Below are 27403 nucleotides of genomic sequence, written 5' to 3'. Positions count from 1 at the left end.
TTGTGTTGTTTCTTTTGCTCGTAGTTTTGGTCTAGTGCTAGTACTTTCCCGAAAAAAAGTTTCTCAAATAGTGCACCAGCCAGTTGAAAACAGGTCCTACCTATAGGTAACTTTCTATCAGGGATAAGACCTTCTCCAGAGCAAACGGCCCTGAGGCACACACTCCATACTGTGACGGCACATAAGGTACTGGCGGAAATAGGTAGATCACGAATTATATCCTAAAAAATTTGAGGTCCTTTGGAGATTAAACGACAAAAAAATCCTAATTAAATGCTATATACCAGTTTCGGTTGAAAATTAAAAAGAGGTGATGCACGAAATCGATAATTTAAGTGTCATTTTTATTAAGAAATTATTAAAGAACATCTTAATTTAAAAAGAAATGAAACAGTAATGAAATATTGTTGAAATACGATGCTTCCTTTTTTTATATATGAGAGTACTTGCAAGCACTTTCAAATTAATCTCAATTAACAGCCATATAAGGCGGCCTTAAATACCTGTCAAACTTTAAGCAGGGTTTGTGAATATCGTTTGATTCAATAAGCGGACCTTAAAACTTCGTCGCCTTACATTTAAGGTTAGGAAATAAGCAACGTTTCAGTACTTATACCAATTTCAAAGATAACGATTGCTTAAATCCGTGAGGCCATCTTAAATATTTAAGTAGCGTTTGAGTATTCGGGCATTAGTGTCATAAAATTCGATTAGATAGTTTCTGAAAATACGGTTTACGGTTACTAGAATATTAAGTATAAGATGCTACTGTATTAAAATTTAACACAGCTGTGCACCTTTATTCTTATAGTATTGTGGATGTTTATAGGTGATAGAGATTGTAGTATCCAGTCTCCTGTATCAGCTTGTGATACAGAAGGAAATAACTATTATAGGCAATAGTATTCCGACGATGATGATTTTTGACTAAATCGCAAATAATTAAACTGAGGGGTGAAGTCGGATCACTTAAGAGGTATGGATTGTAGGCACATTATAAAACACAACGAACCTGCGGATAATTTATTTAATAAAAACCAAATAGCATAAAAATTCAATCCGCTGTTTAATATTTTGTAATCGTAATAGGTATAAAATATTGTTCTAACATACAAATACTTATTCCGAATAATTTTATTTTTCGAACAAATATCGTGTTTATAGATGTCAAATCATCGAACAATACTTTTAGCAGTCCGAATTCTTGATGGTTATGTTTGCAAAATATTTATTTTAGTTAATTTGTAGAAAGAAGACTTTTGAGGAGTTTTCGTATTAAGTCGTTTGCTGAACTATTTTCTGTTTCGACACCTCAGCGATACCGGTTTACATGTCCTATTACGTCGCAAAAGTTTGGAGAAAATAATGTCATAGAATGATACTTATTTATAGAGCAGTTTGTAAGTATTTAATAAAAAGAGTGTAGAGTGTAAGCGTGCGCTATGCGGCGTGTGCCCGCAGCCAGCCCCGCACGGCGCGCACGTGCCCGCGCGCGCCCAGCGCGCAGCGCCGCGCGCCGCGCGCCCCGCCCCGCGCCCGCCGCCGGGAACCGCGAGAACAGCTCCTCCATCTACACACAATACTATAACGTGCTTCAAATCTTATGCAAATACATTGCTTAATTTTTTGCAGCCTTAATGAGGAACAGCTAAATTTATTTACATTATTGAAAAAAAAAACTATTTTCCTGATCCGAATCAAAAAAACATTTCTATTTCAATGTCCAACATTCGCGTACCCATAAGAAATTTGCATTTACATCCAATACAAGTACAATACATATTACGCTATGTTTTGGCAATTTTGAAATTAGTTCCAACATCTACTTCTGTATCTGTCGCCAACCCGCTAGTCCCCAGTAACAATGGCTTTGTTGTCACTAATGATAACTTAAAACCTTGACTGGTAGACCGTATTGTAACAGTATAATCATAAATGTACTTTTATATCGGGAAAGATACGCAGGTCAAGCAGGCGGAGTTGCGAGCCACATATTTTTTATTATAGATCGTGGCCCCGCTCGCGAGGAATAAATATTTTCTCAGAATAATAAGTAGCCTACATGCCAAATTTCATCCTGACCCGTTCTACCGTTCTGGCGTGAATGAATAACAAACATCCAAACTTTCGTATTTATAATAGTAATATATGTTATGGGTACGAGGTTACTGATGAAGTCCTTAACGGCAACGGAGAAGATAGACTTCGGTACGGCATGGCATATGTTTTGACGGAAGAGCCAACGGATCTAGAGTAGGTACTGTAAGCGACAATCTAGGTGCAATTTAAACAAGTAAATAGCTCCTGCAGCCAAACCGACTCCACATGTAGCGACTCGTTGCTCTTGTGGAATAAGTCGTCGAGGCCAAAAGGAATCTATGGATTCTGGGCAAGTTCAGGGCTTGTGATGCAGTTGCTTGTGGAGAGGACACTCCGCCTGTTAGGGATTGCAATCCGGTCCGGCGGATCCGGTAATCCGGCGGATCCGGTACGTTTTCGTTGCCTACCGGATCCAACAATATCACCGGATCCGGTGGCCGGATCCGATATATTAAGAAAAACGTAATTTCTCTTATTAAAACCGTGCGAAAGTACTAAAAAACTTAAGAAAGAAATGAGCGCTTATGAAACTGAAGGAGATAGAGGGAAATACTTGTCTCTAATATATGACTTTTTGACTTTAGTGAAACCAACCAGTGTTGAAGCTGAAAGGGCTTTTTCGGCCGCTGTTTATATTTGCAGTTCCTTGAGAAGTAGGCTAAAGGATGATACTATTAATACAATTTGTTTTCTAAGAGCGTATTTCCAACAAGAAAAGTGATCTGTGCTGTAATGAATGCATGGGTATAGTATCCATAAGCTGTTGATTTTGGAAATTTTAATTTGGATTATAGAAGAATATGATGTTCATTTAATTTAGTTTTTATGAACGGGTTTAACTTAATTTAAACCATAAATAATTCACTGTTGTTTGTAATCTTTGAGACTGATTATTATATAATAACTGATAATAATTATAAATAAATAAGAGTTGATTTTCGCACAAAATCGTTTCTATTTTTCCCCGTAGATTATTCCTTATATTATGCCATAATAATATCAGCCCAGTATTATATACTTGCCCACTGCTGAGCACGAGCCTCCTCTACTACTGAGAGGGATTAGGCCTTAGTCCACCACGCTGGCCTAGTGCGGATTGGTAGACTTCACACACCCTCGAAATTCCTATAGAGAACTTCTCAGATGTACAGGTTTCCTCACGATGTTTTCCTTCACCTTTAAAGCGAACGATAAATTCACAAAGAATACACACATGATTTTAGAAAAGTCAGAGGTGTGTGCCCTTGGGATTTGAACCTGCGGACATTCGTCTTGGCAGTCCGTTCCACACCCAACTAGGCTATCGCCCCTTATATATTATGCCATGAAGTTAGAAATATGCGCTATGTTGCACACCCAAAATACTAATCCGGATCCGGCCGGATCCGGCGGAATTCTCGTGATTCCGGCTGAATCCGGCCGGATTTAAGTTTGTACCGGATTGCAATCCCTACCGCCTGTTTCAGAAATAGTGCGGACAACACGTGGAGTCGTAATTACCAGTAATAAGTCTCGCGCTATTGGATAATAGAATCAACAGAATAATTATAAAAGACGTAATACCTCTTTCAGCTTAAGTTCAGTATTGAAGGAACTAGTGATAGCCGGGATCAAGTTGCCGAGGTATCTGCTGTTGAGCGTGAACCTGTGGACGAGCTCGCCCCAGCGCGTGCGCACGTCGTCCCACACCAGCGCGGTGCCCGACGGATTGCTGGAGATCTGATGCAGCACCGTCAAATAGTCTTGGCTTCTGATGTTTCTCTCATCCCACGCGAGAAGAAGAAATCTAAAACAAATATTATTTATAACTAGCTTCCGCCTGCAGCTTCGCCCGCGTGGATTTCGGACTTCAAAAATGGAGGAGGTGCTCAATTTGTCGGGATGTTTTTTTAATGTATGGTGGTATGCAGGTGGTCCGATTGTCCGGTCAGGGTCTGATGATGGGATCCTGGTGAAATCGAAGGAAGCATATAGCATGATTCAGTATTCACGCGTGATGGCTTATTATTAGCGTATTTCATGTATAACTTTGGTGTTTCTATACCGACTTCTATGATTCTTTTTTATGGAATATTTAATAATGTTAACTTTTTTAATTAGGGATGACTGAGAGCAGCCCCGGATCTTGAATTTTTTGAAGGCGGGGCAAAGTCTGGATAATGCCGCTCCTAACCACCTATATTTTTACTTTTGTCATCATCATCATCATTTCGCGCTCCGCGGGAAATAATTTATGTGTGTTATATACTGGTCTAGCTTCTGCCCGCGGCTCCGCCCGCGTTATAAAGTTTTTCAGGCTAAAGTTTTCCGTTTTAAAAGTCACGCTATATATTTTCCCGGAAGCCTGTGTTCTTCCCAGGGTCTCAAACTGTCTCCATACCAAATTTTATCCTAATACGTTGGGTAGTTTTTGAGTTTAACACGTTCAGGCAGACAAATTCAGCGGGGGACTTTGATTTATAATAAATTTTTGTATAACTTTTTAAGAGGAACAATCCCGTCATACATCATTGTTGCATAACTTTAACCGTTTACGCAGCGCACGCAACAGAAGCTTTCAAAAATAATATATTTTCCCCGTTTTTGCAACATGTTGAAACTGTTACTGCTCTGCTCCTATTGGTCATAGCGTGATTATATATAGCCTATAGCACTCCAGGAACAAAGGGCTATCCAACATAAAAATATTTTTTCAGTTCGAACCGATAGTTCCTGAGATTAGCCATTACTGAACCGCTCCTATTGGGTATAGCGTGATGATATATAGCACTCCACAAACAAAGGACTATCCAACACAAAAAGAATTTTTCAGTTCTAACCGGTAGTTCCTGAGATTAGCCATTTCTGCTCCGCTCCTATTGGGTGTAGCGTGATGATATATAGCACTCCACAAACAAAGGACTATCCAACACAAAAAGATTTTTTCAGTTTGAACCAGTAGTTCCTGAGATTAGAGCGTTGAAACAAACAAACAAACAAACTCTTCAGCTTTATATAATAGTATAGAGTATAGATGTCGCAGTAGTCAAAGTTGCGTTAATGATGAGATGTGTATTCGTCTGCCAAGTTTGAATTTCCCGCCCTCTAAATTCGCCGCCCGAGGCACGGGCCCTGGCTTGCCCCCCCCTAGATCCGGGGCTGACTGAGAGTGTTATAAACGTAAGAGTAGACAAATATAATGAGAAAGCTTCGAACTGCTATGCTATCGGGAGCTACACGTGTTATTGTGAGTCAACCATAAAAGATAGACATATGCTGTCGTGGGATATTTTTTATATAATTTTAAGGCGAACATTTCCGTCATGCATGATTTCTGTGTAGCTTTAACCATTAAGGTTGCACACGCGGCGGAAGCTTAAAAAATGGAGTAACTTCTCCCGTTTTCCCAACATTTCCCTTCACTGCTGTGCTCCTATTAATTGTAGCGTGATGAAAAGTATACTATAACCAGCCCAGGAGTATGACAAATAATTGTACCAAGTTTCGTTAAAATCCGTCGAGTAGTTTTTGTTTCTATAACGGTTATACAGACAGACAGACAGACAAAAATTTTACTAATTGGATTTTTGGCATCAGTATCGATCCCTAATCACCCCCTGATAGTTATTTTGGAAATATATTTCATGTACAGAATTGACCTCTCTACAGATTTATTATAAGTATAGATAGATAGAAGATATAGAAGTATAGATAATACATATTAGTTTAGTATTAGATTGAAATATGATATAACGCCCTATAACTGGCAATAGGCTCGGCTCTATTAGCTGTTAAAATGTAAGTTACATCCCTCCCCAACCTTGGGCAAGCAGCATAATGCTGTATTTATGATTTTTAATCAAATATTACCAACACAGATTATGTCCAATACCTTCTTAGAATGTTAGTGTCGCGTGGTCCAGATAACGCGTGCCTCAGTTTAGCACTTTCCTGAACATCCGTCTCGTTCAAATAAATGTTCCATAACTTGTCCCATTCTTCTTGAGATGATGACTTCATACCTGTCGATAGAGATATTTTTATTTATTAAGAGCGTTTACGCATCCGCGCGCCGTATGTCTCAAAAACAGCACTTTTCGAAGGAGATAATATCCATCAAAACATTATTTTAAAAACATATGAATTAGTAATTATTATAGAAAATTTTGTTGTCTAAAAAGTTAGTAGAGAAAATTTTTAGATTTATTGAGTATTTGTAAATTGTTTAATGATTACTGAACAGAGGTTTTCAAATTTGCGCTTCGAACGTCTATTTCGAAGCTCAAAATATCTTAAACCACTAAGGAACATAACAATATGTTATTTTTATCTAACTAAAAAGATCCTGAAGAAAAAAGTTAGTAGAGAAAAAATATCTTTTTATGTTTAATTCATGAGAAATAAAAATTCAAAGAATTCGAAAATTTCAGAAATGTTGGTCATTTAAATGATTTTTTTTATCACTATATCTTACTTAATTGAATATAATATTGGATTACTATAATAGAAGAACATCTCCTTAAAAACATACAATTTAAAAATTCTACAAAATTAGTTCTGTTATTTTTCTATAAATATTTTAAATACCACTATAAAACGCAACGCGCAAATCGTTTGAAATTAGTCCGCCTTGAGGCTTTCTAGAGAGAGGACGTATCGCTCGTCGCTCCGGCGAGACTCCAGTTGGACTTTGCTGTGCGTAGAAAAAATAGTCACGTGTATACAGTGATTGCCACATCTTAGTACTTTAGTAAGTAAAATATTTTTTCTTTAATGATTGACAATAATTTTAGTAGTTACTATAAATTATTATTATATTATTATGTTTCAGACACAATGGGAAGTAAAGCTATTTCTAGGCAAGAAAAGGAAACGTAACAACGCTGAAACTTCGGCTAAAGCAAAAGCTAAAAGATTGATGTACTAATGTTATAACATGCGTCTGTAGTATGGTTGTTGCTTTTTACTCATTAAACACTTGAGCATAGTTACTCGAAGGAAAAAAATTTAACCTTAAGCTAAAAACAATTAGCCCATTGAAATGTTACATGAGCTTTGTATTTTTTAGAGGACCCAATTTTATTTTTAGGACATGTGTGGGGGGTCAATAGAAGCTTAATCTCAAGTTTGTGAGGTCGCCCCCCTTGTTCCCTGGCCGCCATCATGGAAAAAGGGGTGAAAACACTTTTTTCGCGATATCTCAGAAACTATGCGTCTTACATAAATTTTGTAAAGTCATAATTTGTAGCAAATTGTTTTGCCTACAAATATGTATATATAACTTTTTGCACTAAATTAAAAATTAAAGAAGTTATAAGCAAAAATGTGAGAAAATGTTTATAAAAGTTTTCTTTTTGCTCTATAACTTTTTTTTTACATTTTACAAAAAAATTACCTCAAACTAACTTGTAAATGATCTTTTGAGGAACATTGTTCCCTATATTTTTTTTTAATTTATTCATTTAAAACGCTGTTACAGCGCTCCAAAGTTTACCTGGTTCATCAATGCTCATGAGAATCCGGTCGAAACAAAATGTTTAACTTATTTTTGATTTTTTTTATTGTAAATATATTATTACATTTTTTTTGTTAAATTCGTACAACTTTACTTATTTATTCCTAACTCTTTTCTTTGCCATAGAACTTACCAAATTTAACTTATCGAATGTTATGCAGGTAGAAAAGGTATGCGTTACCATTTGGGGATAAAGGAGAAAAAAAAACATATTTGCAGGCAAAACAATTTGCTACAAATTATGGCTTTACAAAAATTTTGTAAGACGTATAGTTTCCGAGATATCGCGAAAAAAGTGTTTTCACCCCTTTTTCCAAGATGGCGGCCGGAGGACAAGGGTGGCGACCCCACAAACTTGAGGTTAAGCTTCTATTGACCCCCCACACATGGCCCAAAAATAAAATTGTGTCCTCCAAGAAATGCAATATTCGGTCCTTAAATTGTAACATTTCAATGGACTAAACGCACATTTCAAAACTCGTTTTACGCCCGCGGGGTGCGCGGTTGTATGCGGTACCCGCTGTATTGGCGGCCAACTATTAGAATCGTGCGGGCCACGGTAGCACCAGCGCGCTCTGTGGTTAGTAGGTGGGCGACTGCAGTAGTCGGTAGGGGAGGGGTGGTTACAGACATCTGACGCCATTTTCCTCCATCGTGATCGTTTTGATATGATATATAGCAATACCTATTAAAAAAAAAACTATCCAAAAAATATAACCAACTTCCGAAAAAAGAAGTCTTTTATTTCTCACTTTTTAGTTATACACCTAAAAATGACATCTCATTACATACACCTTCTGACTCAAAATATAAATTCCAATATGTAATTTCTAATGACTTAATTTAAACTTTCAATACGCTAAATATTAAAAACTGCAGATCTATGGAGTAATTATGTGGTCCATTATAAACATCGTAGCACAGTAATTTTCCTGATTTATTGTCTGATTACGGAGTTCTGGTGCCTATCTTTCGGCTTCATGATGAGCTCCACTTTACTAAAGGGTACTTTCTAAATGCAAATGCATTTGCATTTAAAAAGTGAAAAAAGCAATTTGTAAAATTGCCGTTAAAATTTGTTAAAAATGTTTATTTTTTTTTATAATTACAAAATGATACATATAAACTATTTCATGATGAATTCTTATATATTTAATAATAGAATTCTTCATTTATCATAAATTCATAAATCATAAGTTACATTCCAATTAGATAATTAAAGCGAAAAGATCAAAATTGGTTGGTCTGACTATAAAGATAGCCGACGCGCTAACTCTACGCACACAGCTACGCAACGGCTCTGTGTGAGTGAATTTTGCGAAGAATTACCTATAGTTGACTTCACGCGCGGCACGTAAACGCTCTTAAGATCAAACAGTTTGATGAAAAACGAATACCAGAGTCAGGTGTACATATTATTGCGGTGTTTTCCATTGCACCTCACTTCAACAAGCCGAGTATTGGGGCTAGTTAGTGTACATTCATCAGCGGCGATGGCTTAGTTGGAAATGGAATGAGCACGCACCTGACTTTTCTTAAGTTATGTGAGTATTCTTTATCGCTTGCTTTAACGGTGTAGGAAAACATCGTGAGGGTACCTGCACAACGAAAAAGTTGTCAATAAGAATTTTAAGGGTATGTGAAGTCTGCCTATTTGCACTAGGGCAGTCTTGTGAAATAAGGTCTCATCCCCTCAGTAGTAGGGGAGGCCCGTGCTCAGCAGTGGGCAAGTATATAATACAGGACTGATATCATTATTATTATATACCAAATTATTTGGATTACATTTTACTTGGTAAGTGTAGTCATTTTTATATTTTATGAGTATACCTACTTATATAGGCCCAGATGAACATAATATGTATTATAGTGATGTTACAATACGAAAACTCACCGTAATAGTAAACGAAATCACGTAGATCGGGTTCTATTTCGATGGCGTTTGGTGTTCCGTGATTATGGAGCCAGTTCAGGAATAAACTTCGCACCTTTGCTTCGGCGTCGGCCACCTCAAAACGCGTGGCGAGTGACAATATTCTCGTCCGTAGTAAACTAAAATAAATTTCAAGTTGATCAATTATTGCAGGTACAGCAATATTATAATTCAATATTATGTTTATTCAATACTAGTTGTTGCTTGCGCCTCCGCCCGCGTGGATGTATATTTTCCCGGGATAAAGGTAGTCTTCTATTAGCTTCCCATTAGTGAAAAATCAAAATTGATTTAGTAGTACCTGAGATTAGCGTGTTCAAACAAACAAACTCATAAATTTTTATATTAGTATAGATTATTATCGTAAAACGATAAACCATTCGTCAATTTGCTATAAATCAGCAAGTATGTCATGGTCATGTTACGTACCCATCAATGACATTGATATTTTTTTTGTCCCAGCTTTGCTTATCATAAAGCGGTTTCAGCAAACCTTGTGCGTATTTCTGTGAATGGAATCAGATACCATATAACAAAAAAAAATCAATACATTTTAAACGAAGTTGGTAAAAAAACATTAAACAATAAAAAATCCAAGATGTTAAAATAATATAGGGTGTAGTTTGAAAACAATCATTGATTGAAATTATACTACACACACATACATATATATACATGTTTTTTGATAAGGGCACGGGGACCTATACCAACGGGCCTATGTACATCTTTTTGCAAATATGGGAGTTCAAATCGAAGGACAGCTTTGATAGACGTAATGGTAAGAGTAAAAAGTATTCCTATTTACCTATACGGCCCTCAAGGCTGTTCTTTGATTAAAACGCTCGTAATTGCAAAAAGGGGGGATTCGCTTCCATAGACGGAGTAGAGCCTGGTTATATGACTATATTATCGCATTGGGGTAACACCTCTAACATAAATGTCTATAAAGTAATATATAAATAAATCAATTTTATGATACAGTACAACATTTGCATACCTGAAAATCTTCATAAGCCAATGAGTTCAGCAACCGTCCAGATAAGTCGAGGAGTATGGACGAGGCAGCCTCCCAGGGCACGTAATCATTTTCCTTGACGAGGTACTTGCTGAGATTAAGCGCTATTTCGTAAGGCAGGATCTCTGCTTCGGCCAGTGCGAAAGCATCGTCTAGTAAATGCGCACGGTCGGATATTGTTAGCTGTTGAAATAAATAAGACTCTCAATTAAAAGAATATTTATAGAAAACATAAAAAAAAACCCGGGTCGCGGTTTAATGGAATTTGGTTCTAACACATACATACGTCACATGAAACAACAAGGTAACTAATTCTTTCAATAATTTATATAAGTGTGTACATTTAAAATCACTAATTTTTTTTTTGACTATCATAACATGCTGTAATAGCCATAATGTTATGGCAATTTAAGTACGTATTGTAGAAAAAAATTATATATACATTCTAACGATAAATACGAAACTATTGCCTAATTATGGTTGGAGAAGTCAGCGCCAAAAATGCAACTTCCTTCTGAAATCTGTTATTGTCATATTAGGTCACATTTATAGTGTAGTCAAATAGCCTACATGCACGCACGCACGCACGGACGCCCTTATCTCCGAAGGGTTAGGCAGAGGCGCAACTGGTGCGCCCACTTTCTGCCGTGTGTATCCCATGATGTGATCTGTGGCATCATGGAACATACAGAGGGCGAGTGAGGGCGAGCCTATAGCCATATATCAGGCACAAATTCCAGACTCTGGACTGGTACTGAATGCCAAAAGCCAATATCAATTTGTCCGACCCGGGGATGGAACCAGAAACCTCGGCATTGTAGTTGTACCATAATACAGTTGTATTACGTCACTGAGGCAAATTTTAAATTATATGACTATGTATATATATTTAGATATAGGTACCTGTGTTGGATTAGATAATAATTGTTCTATGAGATTTTGCCACATCTCATTTGTGTAATGCACTCTGTAGTATCCAACCTGATCATTGTTTATTTTCAACCATTTAGCGTCATTCTCCAAGGTCAACGTAACTGTAAGGGTATTTACATATAAAAAATTATAGATAATTCAATAATATCCCAATAATAAATATTAAAATATATAATGATGAAGCATATTATAAATCGCATACATTTATAAAAAATTGTCATGTGCTTATACACTACATAATAAGGTTATATTCCCGTGTCACACGTAAATATCATGTAGCTGTCATGTTTGCCGGCAAACATTCCGTTTTAAAACCCACGAAAATTTCAAAATGTAAGCATTGCCAGGGTGTTATTTTCTCTCTTCGTTTTAAAACTTATCACTTAACAGCACAAACATCAGAATGTACAGTTCTTACCCTTGTCAACAGAGTCAGGGAACCACAGAATATTCTCACTCTTTCTACCATCTGTCTTGTATGTTATGGGCACGAACCACCGATAGCTTAAAATAAATTTAATTGTCAATAATTGCAATACGATAAACACATGAACATCTATCTCCACTTTCATGTATGTAGATACCGCTTGCTTTTTATACATATTTTGAAAAATAAAAAATAACGTACTTATATGACGAGTCGTTTGTATATTTCGCGTCCTTGTCATACAGGAATCTCGACTGCGTTATTTCATAGGTGTTGGGCTTGTCTGCTGGTCGAACAGATAGCACGGGATAGCCCATTTGTCGCGTCCAGGTATTCATGATATGTCTGCAATATTTTTTAGGGTAATAATTTATTTATATTATTTGGATAAATCATTATAAATCTGTACCGGATGTTTATATTCGTTTAGGGATCGTAGCCGGAACTACGCAGCTTTATTAATCGTTTTAACTACCTTTTAAAATTTAATAAGTATTGCTACTATTTTAAACAGCCTGTATAAAATACTAACGTCAAATTCAAATTCGGATTGTTTTTTTTGAAGTAAGATGACAGAGCGTTTAACAAATCTTGAGTCACCGTGTTGCCGAATTCGTGTTTCTTGAGATAGTCGCTCACACCCTGACGAAAGTTTTCTTCGCCGACAAATCCTTCCAACATCCTCAACACTGATGCACCCTCCATGGAAAAGAATTAACTTGGCATTGTAATTTTTATTCGATATCATAATTAAATTGGTATTTAGTACAATATTGTGAAAAATGGCAATAAAAGACTATTTCACAATTAATTTACCGCATTAATGGGAAAGGGTGAGCAGGAAGTTAACTATTAAATTTAGGACATTGATGTAACAAAAAATAAATCTACAGCTAGCCATAATTATTTCATAAGACTGAATAAATTATCGAAATACCTTGTTATACGAAATCCTATCAAAAATAGCCGTGATCTGATCTGGTGTTGCCACTGTTTGTACTATGGGATGACTTGAGAGCTTTGCGTCTTCATCCAATACCGGGTGTAATGTTTTCGTCAAAAATTGATCCAGCTGAAAAATGTATGTGATTAGTGAATGAAATAATGACAGGCATTGCATATAATTTTATTTTTGAAAATGATGTAATAAAAATACTATTTACTATGGTTTGTTTATTTTTTATAAAACTATACTATGTGGTAAAACATTTCTTAGGAATAATATTCCCTAAATTCGAAACATTTCGCTCGCAAGACTTCTCCCAACGGGCGCGAGCAAAAGGTAGATTGGCTTCACATAACGTGCTTAGAGTAATTTTATAGAGCATGATTGAATATATTATGGATGTTTCCATCATCCTTACATAAGTAGTACTTCTAACTGATACATTGGGTTGAAGCAATGGTTACTCATCCTTGATCATTTGAACACTTGGGACTTCATTCGAGTAGTTTAAATGATAGTAGTTTAGAAACTTTCGTCGCACTTTAGTCGTAGAATCTTTTTTTTTTGTAATACTCGCATATGAACTAAAATTATTTATGGGACACCTCATATATTTAGTTTCAAATCCTAATAAAAAAGGCTACTTTCAACGTGCTGCCGCCTGCCCCTTTCCAAGCTTTACTTATGAACATGAGAGTGTGTATGATTATAATAGATAATTTGAATATACTACCATAGACCATGATGGTTCTAACGCATTCAAGGATTTGACTTGCAAGTATGACGCAAAACCTTCATTCAGCCAAACTTCATCCCACCATTTCATTGTAACTGAAAAATAGAAAAATATCATGGGATAGAGTGTTTCTAATAAGGACTAATAATTTAAGAAAAAATTATAGATATATCAACAAATTATATTGTTTTGATTATATACACATTATTAAAGATAGCTTACCTAGATTGCCAAACCACATGTGTGCCAATTCATGGGCAATAGTGTTGGCAACACTTATTTTGTTCTTTGAAGATGCCGTCGCGTTGTCTACTAGGAAGGATGTCTCACGGTATGTAATTAGACCCCAATGCTCAGTAGCACCAGACACATAATCAGGGATTGCTATCATATCTGCAAAAACAATATATTTTATTTGAATACTGTAAAATATGAAAGCATGTTTAGAATCATTTCTCAGTTGATATTTAGTGATATTATTGTATATACAATATAGTTAAACAATTTATTTTCTAGACAATAACAGTTACAACAACCTTCAAACACAATGGGCACCAAACCAGTAAAGTTAATAACATTAGTATTATTTACATAAATACTACTATATGTAGATATGTAATACATATATTTGATAAATTATAAATATGTCTTAAGTTTAAAAAATTGATCTGTTTTTTATCCAAGTCTCACCTAGCTTTGGCAGGGGGAAGGGCACTTCATAATACTTAATATAAAACTCTGTGGCTCTTTGGCCTATATCTTGAGCAAAATCAATCTTATGTGTTTCTCCTTTTTGAGCAAATGAGCGTAATGTAAAATTCTTTCCAATGCCATTTGAATTTATCACAGTTTCTTTAAAGTCAAAGTCACAGACTACAAAACATGCCAAATATGTTGACATAGGGACACTGGTTGCAAACTTTACTGTATCCATATTAGTAGTGGGATCAAAACTCTTTGATATTTCCTGTAACAACGGAAATACTGCATTAATTTCCTTATTGATATTGTTTAAAATTCTGAAAGTATAATTCTTTTTATTTATTTAAGAAAAACAATATATAAATTATAATAGTATTCCAATATTACACAACAGTATCATTTAAAATTTTGCAGAAATATTATTACATATTATTTTTAATTGAAATGGTAAAATTTAAACTTACATTCATGTTAGACAATGCTTTGTAAGATGGCGGTTTTACTAGTGCTATGTCATAGGTAGCTTTGAAGTCAGGCTCATCGAAACAGGGGAATGCCTGACGAGCATATGTGGGCTGAAACTTACTGGCCACCATTGTTCTAAAACATCAACAATTTATATATGTGATATGTGTTTTACATAGGTATGAAATTTAAAATGTTATATATCTTATCTAACTTAATACATGTGTAAAAGTAATAAAACTGATTAGTATATCAAGGTAAAGCACATGTTTTAAATTGTTAGATTTATTTATATGGGTATTTATTAAATCACAATTCTAAAAATGATGCTTAAGGAGTAAAAAGTTTTACCTATCATCTTTAAATTTAGATAAGTAAAACCCGACAATATTGCGAGTCAAATCACCATCAAAATCAATGCTTATCTCGTAATTTCCCGAGTTTAGTGCATTATCGAAATAAATAATCAACTGTTCCAATGGTTTCACTTCAAAGTATTTTAAGAAATTTACAACTTCACCATCTTTATGCACTCTCACATCTTTTATTTTTAAAAAGTTTGAATGCAAAGCAATGTTATTCTTTTCTTCGTTAACAGTAACGTCTATTATCACATTGCCTTGAAAGAGTCCTTTTTGTATATCGGGATGCAAATTCAATTTATAATGTGACGGGCGGATTAATGGAGATAACCGCTCGGAAGGTGTATATTTTATCGGCAGATTTTCCATTATTTTATTTATTGTAGGCACATATATGTGTCGACAAAAAAATCGCGGCGAACTTATTAAGCCCTTGAGGTTATTGTGTAAATAAAACATAAAAGGCTTAATAATGGAAAATGTATAAAAATGCAAATAAATGCATTTTATTCACTTTATACGCATAAAAGTACGAATTTCGGGCAATAATTCATCTATTCGGTTTGTTTATTTGATTGAATCATGATTTTTTTTTTTTTTTTAAATTCGTCCTTATAGGACAGGCTATAGTCTTACGACCATACTGCCTAGTCTTACGTATTTCTTTTCTTCAAATTTAAATTCTTAATATATTGTCTTTCGTAAGTATTCCAATTAGTAGTTTTCGTAAGTATAGTCAATTCCAGGTAAAGTATAATCCATTTTTCCAATTGTCAAATCCAGAGTAAATATCAATTCAGTACGATTTTCCTCGTCAGTGAATATGTTTCATACTATCCGTAAAATATGTTTTACTATCCTCTTCTTAATTTAAAGCTTCATTGAGATATAGAATTTGCAATTCCACTATTTGCTCTTTGCTCCATGTATTGAGCGTGCTTCAAAATTTCAAAAACTTAGAGTAAGTACTTCCTCTAAGTTCAAATATAATCAATGGCAGATATTATCTGTCAGACTCAGCTGTTAAAGAACTGATTATAATACATTTTATAATATATGTCTGAAACCAATATCCTGTAAAATAGTTAACAAGTAAGACTTAATAACAATATTTACAATATTACTACGTAATAGAAATTTCAACGAAACAAACAAAAAACAACTAAATATCATTTACAGTGTCTTTTATAAATTTATACAAGTAAACATAAGTTGAGGCATTCTTAAGCAACTCTTTTAAACATTGCGGGACCCGGTTAGGCTTCTTATAGATTTTTAAAAGCTCATCCGCCAACACAAGGCGCTGAATGTTGAAAGATGAACATTCGAAGAAAATGTGATGTAGTGATTGAATTTTTTGTGATTGACAATATTCGCAATAGGGAGAATTAGCCATTTTAATACGATGAAGATGACAATTTAATCTATAATGACCAAAACGCATACGACAAATAATTGAATAAAATTTCCTATTGATAAAATTATTTTTCTTGCAAAACCAAGGAGTGGAGTTTATTTGGACATCCATACTAGCAAACCAGTTTCCTTTATTTTCATGGTGTGTGTATTGATATGAATGTCTCCCCCATGCTTGACACATACGCTGTTTTAAGAAACTAACAGCGTCTGTGTGTGGTATGGATACAGTCATATCAATATTGGAATTAGGAATTAATTCTTGTAACTCAACAATTTTTTTGGCCAGGTAATCTGCCCTTTCATTTCCTATGACGCCAATATGTGAAGGAACCCAAACAAAACGAACTACTATATCTAATTTGGACAGTTCGACCCATAGTTCTTTTATTAAATAAATGACATAATTAGTGTTAGCATGAAATTGATTATTTGCAAGGTTTTCTAATACACTCCTGCTATCACTAACTATTATCCATTTAGTATGGTCAGAATTACAATTTTTATGTGTTTTAAAGCACTGAAAATGGCGACAGCTTCAGCTGTGAAGATACTAGCAGCTTTATCAATTTTTTTACCGATGCCTATATTTGATGAGGGCTCATATATGGCAAAAGACACAGCCCTATCATTTTTGGAGCCATCAGTATATATAAATTTATGGTCTGAAAATTTTAAAAGCATATTGATTACTTCTTCTTTCGAGGGCAGGTCCTTTTTTGATTTAAAATTATATCAATAGATGGAAACTTACTAATGTAAGATCCTTCATAGCAAGGCAAAATGTGTTTTGATTGATAAATGTTCATGTTTTTAATAAAGCTCATGAACTCTTGAAGACCTTGTAAAATATAAATTGGTTTAGGGAGAATTGAGTAACAGAATGCAACAAGTTGGCCAAAAGATTATTATTAGTTACACTAAAAGTTTTAATATGAATCTTTCTTTCAAGTAATTAAATCGAATACTTAATGGTGGGACATTACATTCTATTTGCATTGCATTTATGGGAGTGCTTCTGAATGCCCCGGTAATAATACGCAAACACTTGTTTTGCAAAACATCTAAACTATTTACAATTCTAGCATCTGCAGCAAAGCAATAAAACCATATTCAAAATGACTACGAACTAACGATTTGTACAATAACAACAAAATTTTGGGGTCAGAGCCCCAATATGAACCAGACAAGGACTTTAAAATGTTACATGCTTTATTTGCCTTATTAATTATATGTTTTAAATAATTATTCCAGGATAAATTATATGAAATATGGACACCCAAAAATTTCACTTCAGATGTAGTGGGTAACAAACAATTATTATATTGCACAGCAGGTGTACTGTGACAATGTTTACCAAATACAATAACTTTAGACTTGGATGGATTCACACTGAGATCAAGGTAAGAAAAATAGTTGTACAATTTTGCTAATGCATCATTAATTGTTGAAACCACTTGTGATACATTAGTTCCAGATGTATAAACAACCAAATCATCTGCGAATTGTAAATTTTTAACATAAGGGCCCAATATTAGATTTAGTCTACGGATATACAATATGAATATTAAAGGCGACAATATACCCCTTGACAAACTCCTTTTGACGAAAGTCTAGGACCATAAAGGTGTCTATTAAATTTAGTAAATACTTCTCTGTTCATTAAGAAATTTTTAATCCACTTTATAATTTTTTCAGGAATCCCTATTTGTAATAACTCAAGGCATAGAATATCTATGTTTACACTATTAAAAGCACCTGCGATGTCAAAGAATACACCGACCAAGTTTTCATTTGCGGATATAGAGTTTTGTATATCCAGCTGTAACTGGCAAACGCTTTCTCTAGCAGAACGATTTCTACGAAAACCAAATTGATTGGAAGGTAATATATTATATTTTTCTACATAGAACTCTAAACGATGTTTAAGCAATTGTTCAAATAATTTACCAACACAAGAAGTAAGTGCTATAGGGCGATAAGAATCGGGGTGTAACTTTGGCTTATCAGGTTTTAAAATTGGTACAAGGCAATCCATTTTCCAGTCTTGTGGTATTATGTTATTATCCCAAAGAAGATTCAAGATTTGTAAAAATATCTCTAAACTTGTAACACTGAGCTTTTTGAATAAAATATATGACATTCCATCGAGACCATAAGCAGAATCTCTACGAGATGAGATGGCTGATATGAGTTCTTTTATCGTAAAAGGATTGAGGAGAAAGCTATTGTTGGTATTTACATTATTGGTAAAAAGTAATTCTGAGTTATATTGTACAGAGTCCGGAGTATATTTCTTTAAAAATCAGATACCCATAAGTCATCTTCATGATTATTAAAATTATAGGTTTTATTAAATTTTCGCATAAATTTCCATATGATAGACAATGGTGTGCATCTATTAAAGGTTTCACAAAGAGAGAACCAACTTTTTCGCCTTTCTATTTTTAAAGTTAGTTTTTTAACTGCTCTAAGCCTTTTGAACTGTAAATAAGTTTCCTGTGTGGGATTATTCTTGAAAGATATACCTAGTCTTGCCATAAATATTGTAATAAAGAAAAAAGAAAATTGTTAACTGCAAATAACATTTATTACTTTTACAGTGTGTCAGTTTAATACATAAATATAAAACAATTAAAAATATAAAAAGCTTATTCGAAGTGGTCTCCATTGGCTGCAATACAGTCCTTTAAACGATGAGGCCAGTTATCAATAGAAGCACGCACTCTTTCCATGGGAAAATTCTTCACTGCCAATCGTATAGATTGTTTTAGGGACTCCAAATTATCATGGCGTTTAGAGCAAGCTGTACTCTCTAAAACTGACCACAAATCATAATCCAGCGGATTAAGATCGGGACTAGACGACGGCCAGTCTTCAGCTCTGATGAAGTCCGAAACGTTCGATTCCAACCAAGACTGCGTGGACCGAGCTTTATGACCCGGCGCCGAGTCTTGCTGGAAGGACCATACTTGGTTATTGAACATGGTGATGTTAAGGGGCTTAACTACCTTCTCAAGAATGGTATCTTGATACACTTGTGCCGATGTTTTGATACCTTTTCACAAAAATATGGCTCAGTCACTCCTTCATAGCTAACACCCCACCAAACCATCACTGAAGTCGGATAATGTCCACGTTGCACTCTGTCGACTAATTGGGAAGCTTCCTTAGAGCTTTGAGCATAAATACGGTCATTTTGTTTGTTAAAATGTTGCTCAATTGTAAAAATTTTCTCATCCGTAAACAAAATTTTTCTGTGACCTCCCTTTGCGTACCGCTTCAGTAGTTGTTTCGATTTTACCACCCTATTCTTCTTTAAATTATCAGTTAAGAAATGGCCAGTGCGTCTCTTATAGGCTGCAAGTCCTAAGTCATCTTTTAAAATACGCGACATGGTTCTAGGTGCTATCTTCATTTCCCGAGATAAAATCTTTTGCTTTCGGACAGGATTTCTTCGAATTCTTTCCCTTACTGCTTTGACCACCTTTTTCGTACGAACACTACGTGGACGGCCAGATCTTTTCTGTCACAAACAGAGGAGGTCTCATTGTACCTATTAATAGCCCGGTACACAAACATTTTACTAATACCAAGTGTATGGAGAGTTTTAAAAATTGCATTTGGCTCCATACCTACTTTGTGTAATGCTATCACAGCGATTCGGTTCTCTTTATCACCCCACACCATTTTAATATCGCAAAATATTTTACAATGTATTGGCGCCAAAATGAGAAAACACAATGAACAATCGTATAAAAATGACAGATTCGAAATTCAAATGTAATATTTTTTTATAATTAAGTGTAACAGTATTTATGGCCAGACTAAGTATATGCAGTTTTGAAATTTGATACAGCCTGTGTACACTTTTGATTCCACCACGGAAGTGTAGGGCTTTTCCTATTGTTTCTCTGACATGAATGAGTTGTAATATTTGAGTTCTCATACAAATATGATCTATTACAATTGGGAATAGAATTCGCAGCTGCAGTGCGCAAAATTTTGCAAAAAGGAGATATGAGTCAAGAGGAGTTGTATCATCTATTACAAAATCTACTAATAAAACATCAACTTGTTTTTCTATACATTTGCCAATCCACCAGTTTGTAATTTGGGTAAATGGGCAAATGTACAGCATTAAAACAATTTCCTTGAGTGTGAATGTTGGGTTGACTAATCATTACTTTTATGATTATAGGAATATGATAACTAGTACCAAGAGGACAATCATATACAGACCAGTCACAGTTGAGAGCCAGTGATGAAGATACCAATGATAAATCCAAAGCATTGGGTCGCCATGTTGGAGAACCGATAGTCGTTGCTTTGCCCATCATTAAGGAGAACCAAATTATTATCCTCAATAACCTCTAGAATATTTTGACCACGCGGGCTGTCGGAACCACAGCCCCAACAAGTGTGATGAGCGTTAAAATCGCCCGCAAATATGAAAGGACTAGGAATAGACTTAACCAATGTATCAAAATTGTTTTTGCTGAAGACTGGGTTAGAGTTTAAAGGACTATAGAAACTAACTATACATATATCTTTATTATTAACTGTTATTTTCACACATACATTTTGTAAGGAATTATCGAAATAGGTGTTAATTCTAGAATAAATAATGCTTTTATGTATTATAATTGCAACACCATTGTGTTTGTTACCACAATCATTCCTTTCAACATTGTAATTTTTAATTTTAAAATTTTGTTCAGGTTTTAACCAAGTTTCACTGATTATAGCAATATGAATATTGTGTGTATAAAGAAAATTAATAAATATATGTTTGTTACTATTCAGACTTTGGGCATTCCATTGTATTATATTTAAAGTTGATAAATCCATTATGAAGATGAAGGGAATTTATTACTTAGCGTTGCTTTTAAAACTTCTTTAATGGAAGTAGAATTAATAGGGGCATCTTTATTACTTATTATTTTAATAATTGTTTCAACTAATGTGCTTATAAATGTATCCGATTTCATTAAATTATTAATTTGCGTATCTAAAGTACGAGCAGAAAGAGCTGGAAATGCATTGGAGTCAAAAGTTCTGAATATGTGGCATTTCTAGATTTTATTTTATTTTCTTCAACCTTTTGTTTTTTATTGGACATGTCGACGAAATAGCAACGTGATTGCCTTTACAGTTGACACATGTGGCATCTTTAGAGTCAATTTGGCAATTTTTAAAATTGTGATTTAATGTACAAATCGAACATACTTCTGCATTACGGCAGAATTTAGCAATATGTCCATATTTCAAACATTTAAGGCATTGCTTAACGGGAGGAATATATTTACTTACCTCGTGACGCCACGAGTCAAGATATATGTAGTTAGGGAGGATGGTGGAGGCGAAGGTTACAGCCACTGCCTGGGTCGGAATAAATTTTACCACACCGTCGTTCCCTTTCACCCTGCGCATAAAGCGCCTGACCTGCACTACGTTTTTGGAACTACCAATCAACGAAAAGACCTGTTTATTGGACATATCAATAGGAACCGAAGTGAGAACTCCAGTGACCTCTGTATCTCTAGCGGGTATAGTTGCGTTCAGAGACAGTTGGTCGAGCAATTTTTATTTTGTATGAACATGTTAGCATTGTTAGGCAAATCAAATGTTATTCCAACCTTGTACTTATTGATGGAGCGCAAATGCATAACACCTGATACTCCATGCTCCCGTATACCTTTTGAAAGGGCCATGCGATCCCTATCACTGAATACTTTGTTCTCGTCCAGGTGGTTAAGGAAGACTATTAGTTCGGTTTGATTTGTATCCTCGGGATACTTACGTGTGTACCCTTTTACCTTGTATATTTTATATTTGTCTTTGGGATCTTTATGTTTTGATCCTGCAGCTCCAAGAGATTCCGACGAATCCGTGTCTGAAGATCCGAAGCTCGATAGGTCTGGATCCGGAGGTTCAAGTTCATCTTTTCTCCGTCTCTTCCTGCCCATTTTGATGGGCTAACTATTTATGTAGACACTTATTTAATAAATATGTGAAGGCTAATGTACAAAATATACTAGAAAAGCTTTTTTTTAAATAAATAATTCAAAAAGGGCGCCTTTGCTTATTCACAGTTTCCCGCCTTTCCCGATTGAATCATGAAATGTCATATGTGCAATTTTTTTAATTTTATTCCTAGCCATGGGTTCATGTCCTTCAATCTGCAAAATGACAATTGCAGTATTACCAGCTGTTATAAAGCTATAATACCAGCAAATTGAACATAATGAAACAAAAAATAGGTTACAAGAGACAACTGCCATAAGCAAGGTCTAACTGTCTACCTTAAAATCGGTTCTTTAAACGTTTAAGTTTTACTTGAACAGAGTCCTTTTTTTCTCTAAAACTCCACGCCTTTAGCTCTCACAAATTTTCCCTTATAATGTTGAATTCACCTTGTATTGGAGGAAATCTTATAAATTTGACAACACCAAACAATTGACACTTGACAGATATGCACAGGAAGCGGAATATACTGACTGAAGAGTCTGTGTACAAGTCAAGATAATAAAATAAACAGTCTATAATAATGCAAGAAACACAAAATTTACAAATACAAATGTACTTTGCACCCGTCGAAGTTTAGATTCCAAAATTGCTAGATAGATAATATTTTGCCATGGTATGTACCTACAAGGTAGGAATTAGCCATAGCCATTGCTATAATGATATTTTCATCATGCCAGCGCCATACATAGCAAAAATATTAGAACACTTGCTTGAACTCATGTGTGGCACGTGTATTTGCGTATTTATGCAAAGTGTGTTTAAATGTTTGCGTATTTGCTATTCGGTACCGGTTTTTCAACCACAGATCAACGCGTTAAAGTTATGGAATTGCTTGAAAGAGAACCGATTACTTATATAGAAACCTCAAAGAAAAAAGCCATAAACATTTAAGTTTGGTCAGTGTCTGTAACTGTGTTCAAATGTGTGGCAAAGTCGTTGTTCAAATATTTGTCTGTGTTTGGCGCCGGCATTACATAGAAACTTACCTCGTGACTTGGACTTCGGATGGATTAGGACTATAAAAATTGTAAATACCAATCACCATTGTAAATACCTATTTGCTTCATTTGCGAGAAATCCAGAAAAGATTTAATATTACATTTATTAGGCTTACCCGTTATTTTTTAAATGACTTGCATATAATCCAACAATTTTGTTAATTAATTTTCCGTGGAATTTAATTTCTAATTTATAATATTCAGGATTAAGACTCCTTTTTAAAAGTATGTGTAACATTTCTTTGGCATCAAAAGACATATTAGTAGATTTTATTGGAATCATTTGATTATTAAAATCCCACAGTGTTAACTCTTGGATATTCAATTTATTAGAATGTAATGTTATAGTTTCCACTCGTTCCAAAACGCGAAGTGTGATGGTAACAATTCCTTCAAACATGTTACTAGTCATGTTAGGCGATAACACTAACTTGTAATTCTTTGGTATAACATTTCGTGGAAGTCTGTAATAATCAATCTGCAAACAAATAAAAATATACAGCACTGCTTAACAAAATTGTTAGTCAAATAGATATATTTTAAAATTTATCTTAATAATATGCTAAAGTAATTTGTTACTGGAAGCACAGAAAGAGCATCTCTAAAATTTATTTTATGATATCTATTGTGAGTTGTAATATTACATCGGGCACAAATATAAATCTCGAGCAATTCGATACTCAGTTGTGCCAAATCATTCTAGTCATATGTGCCAATATAGTTACGTCTTGTTTGTAAGAACTAGTATTTTAAAACACCATTTATCCCGAAGTGGACGATAATGAACGCGTTTTTCTCGCGATAAAAATATATGTTAAAGGCGGTCATCGTGTCCAATTTTATCTAATTTTGGGTGTCTTACATATAAGACAACATGAGGCTCTTGACAAAAGAGTGGCCGTACTCTACACTTTCTCCAGGTCTAGACTATATATAATACTTATAATTTCTACCACATGTTCTTCTTCGGCAGGTGAAACATCTTTGTTTTTAGAGTCGCCGCCTGAACTACCTTGGCAGTCAGTATTTTTTATTAATAAGGATATTGTTGATATTAGTAAGCAGAAGCTCAAAAGTCCCAATAAAACCAAAAGTTTGTTTTTGCATGCACATTTAAGGACGTTTTCAGGCATCTGAAAGAAAAATAAACGTTTGTGTAAATAAATTTAGAGTTATATTTATGTTAAATGTAGATAGATAAGTAGTTTTATTTGCGCATATGTGCGAAATAAAGTAAAAAGGGAGAGAACCACGCCGCGAGATTGGGCATGCATATTATAATATTTTATTGCCAGAAAAAGGCTAGCTCTACCAAGCTATTACTACTACTCTAGTACATAAGTATATGAAAAAACTAGGAATATAACAGCGAGCTGTTGTGTTTCATATACATACATAACATCACGCATTTTATCCCCGAAGGGGTATGCAGAGGCGCAACTAGGGCACCCACTTTTCGTCAAGTATGTTCCGTCCCATGATGTGATAGGGGGCGAGCCTATCGCCATATCGGGCACAAATTCCAGACTCCGGGCTGATACTGAGCAGAAAAACCCAAATATCACTTTGCCCGACCCGGGATTCGAACCCAGGACCTCAGAGCGCTATTGTACCGGACGTGCAAAACAACTACGCCACCGAGGCAGTCATATGATGAAAGGTCATATAGGTGTTTCATATGATGAATGAAATTTCGGAAATCTCGCAAAGCATCTGTGAAATTAGATGGGTATTTTTTGTTTGGCAGTTTGTTATGTCAGAGTGACGGACACAATGTTACCAGAGTCGTCTAGCATAGTAAATTTATATATAACTAGCACGCTGACTGGGCACACAGCTTCCCACGATTGACTTGCTAATATCTGTTTTTTTTAATATGAATAGTAGTAGTTATGTAGTTGTCTTTGGAACACAAAGGAAACAACATCTTCTATCTGCCTATTGCTTTTTAATGCATTTATGTATTATTAGCATTATACTTGATATTGTATGCCTTTCTTTCCCGAAAGAGTAGACAAAGCCGTAACCGGTGCACCCACGTTTCGCCAACACGAAATAGGTTTTTACCCAGCCCAGGAATCGAACCCGAGGTGGCGCAGCACACACACACACATACACATACATATACACAAAAAACCTCACTGTATTTAGATAGCACGATGATATGTAATTTAATTTATATATTTAATTTGAGATTTCTGTTGATTGGTAGAGAATTTCTCATTATGAATGAATAAATGATATAATTATGAATGAATGTATGATAAATACTGCTATTATAATAAAATAAATATAGGTAGATATATTTTAAGTATAAGTAGAACTAGACATGAATAGAGGTTTCTTTTGATTTAAATTAAGTCTGAATAGATAGACTGAGATGATTTTTATACAATTCTTTATGAATATTTTTTTTGGCATGTCTTTACATTATCTTAATATTCAATAAAATTATGTATGTTGTTCATTCATGCACTAGAAGAAACGCTACATACGCAATATTTCTAACAAATAAATAAGATAATAAATCAAGCAGTTTCACTCACCTTAGAAATTGCCTTTCACTTCAAGTTGCCCAAAGGTTTAGTTCAAAACATAATATAACACTGACTAATACTCTTGATAAGGCGACACTTGACGTACCCGTATCTATCTACAACTTCGTATAAATGACAATACGTCTGTTTCGATTAAAATATTCTAAACTTGCACTGCATTACGACATAAGTTTCACTTCACATTGCCACTATGAGAGTCGCAACAGTACTGAGTAAGGTGACCAAACAACTTAGGAAACAGTTTATTCCTGAGCTGCGCCAACATAACTTGTTTATATATTATTCAAATATCAAAACAAATCTGTGATCATAAATCTAATTTGCTAATGTATTGTACAACTGATATATCTAGTAAAACATAATATTTGGGTCATAGTGTTGTTGGTGTATTTTTGTGTAAATCTTCAAACGTGCCTTTTAGTAGAGGTTAGTTAATAGCTGCCAGCCAATAACAATTCCAGCTCAAGGCTTATCGGCAGTACTTATTAAATCAGTGTCAACAAGACAATACAAAGTATTTACGCAGTACTAGTATGGTTGCTTGTGCATAATGGGTAGATTATTTTATGCATATTGACACAAATTATTGTATTCCTATTTAAAAACGGCGGTGTGAGAATAAAACAAAGTAAAAAGAATTTACTTGTTCAAAAAAAAAATATTATCTATAAGTTTTTATTGTTAATTTTCAAATTTTGGTATTTAAATCTATACGTTATATTGAGATAAAATCAAGATTGTTTTCCTGTCGAATTGAATTGTTTCATCTAGCCGATTGCGAATTAGCACTACTCACCTATTAGGTACCTAACCTCGATATTAGGTAGGTAGAGGAGAACAGGGTAATGAGTGCCTTCTAAAGGAAAATTTTGATAAAAGCCATACTTGTTAACATTCTTGTAATTTTTTATTTGGAATTTTACCTTGGTTATTAAAGTATATTTTAATCAGAGTTATAATCAATTACAATCATGAATTAAGGTACAATATCGAGTTAAAAAAAAAAGTCAGACGCTCCCATTACCCGACACGCGCGGGTAATGGGAACCCATTTAACGCTCATATGGGAAATGGGAGCCATAATATTTATTCTTTCCCGAAAATTAAACTACACATATTATAATGAGATCTTAATTCTTATTTCAGGCTTCCTACTCTTTACGTATGATTTCTTTATTGGGAAAATTGTGTCGTTTCATAGTGTGACTAAACATTAAATGTACTATCTTTCTTATTTAGAGAATAATTATTCTCGAATCTTTATATGTTACAAACGCAAAAAACACTA

General features: G+C 34.6%; 1 protein-coding gene and 1 long non-coding RNA gene across 10 annotated transcripts; one reads left to right on the top strand and one right to left on the bottom strand.

Moving 5' to 3' along the window:
• Positions 1–1009: 1009 nt before the first annotated feature.
• Positions 1010–26352, bottom strand: LOC115450915 (glutamyl aminopeptidase). 4 transcript variants are annotated; one of them, XM_037442211.1, is made up of 18 exons: positions 26104–26352; positions 24511–24690; positions 23674–24035; positions 14751–14886; positions 14275–14551; positions 13807–13977; positions 13582–13679; positions 12840–12974; positions 12435–12601; positions 12104–12247; positions 11894–11979; positions 11446–11576; positions 10525–10725; positions 9957–10033; positions 9489–9646; positions 5972–6101; positions 3664–3886; positions 1010–1570 (listed from the first exon to the last, which is right to left on the bottom strand). In XM_037442211.1, exons 2-18 carry the CDS (start codon positions 24688–24690, stop codon positions 1409–1411), a joined length of 2838 nt encoding a protein of 945 aa, XP_037298108.1. In that variant the 5' UTR covers positions 26104–26352; the 3' UTR covers positions 1010–1408. The 4 variants fall into 4 exon arrangements, with proteins under 4 accessions (XP_037298108.1, XP_037298109.1, XP_037298111.1 ...); XM_037442214.1 differs by having other exon boundaries at positions 1556–1582; positions 26104–26350; XM_037442213.1 differs by lacking the exon at positions 1010–1570 and adding an exon at positions 3202–3276 and having other exon boundaries at positions 26104–26351.
• On the top strand, positions 14912–21336 carry LOC119190402. Of its 6 annotated transcripts, none has more exons than XR_005112905.1 (4): positions 14912–14930; positions 17784–17932; positions 18228–18413; positions 20731–21336. It is a non-coding gene; the product is annotated as an uncharacterized LOC119190402 (long non-coding RNA). The 6 variants fall into 6 exon arrangements; XR_005112904.1 differs by lacking the exon at positions 14912–14930 and adding an exon at positions 15796–15814; XR_005112901.1 differs by lacking the exon at positions 14912–14930 and adding an exon at positions 15963–16074.
• Positions 26353–27403: the final 1051 nt, after the last annotated feature.

The sequence above is a fragment of the Manduca sexta genome, chromosome 24 (assembly GCF_014839805.1).
Source record: "Manduca sexta isolate Smith_Timp_Sample1 chromosome 24, JHU_Msex_v1.0, whole genome shotgun sequence".
Lineage (NCBI taxonomy): Eukaryota > Metazoa > Arthropoda > Insecta > Lepidoptera > Sphingidae > Manduca > Manduca sexta.
Note: the sequence above shows the minus strand (reverse complement) of the source record. Positions and strands in the feature narration are given on the sequence as shown.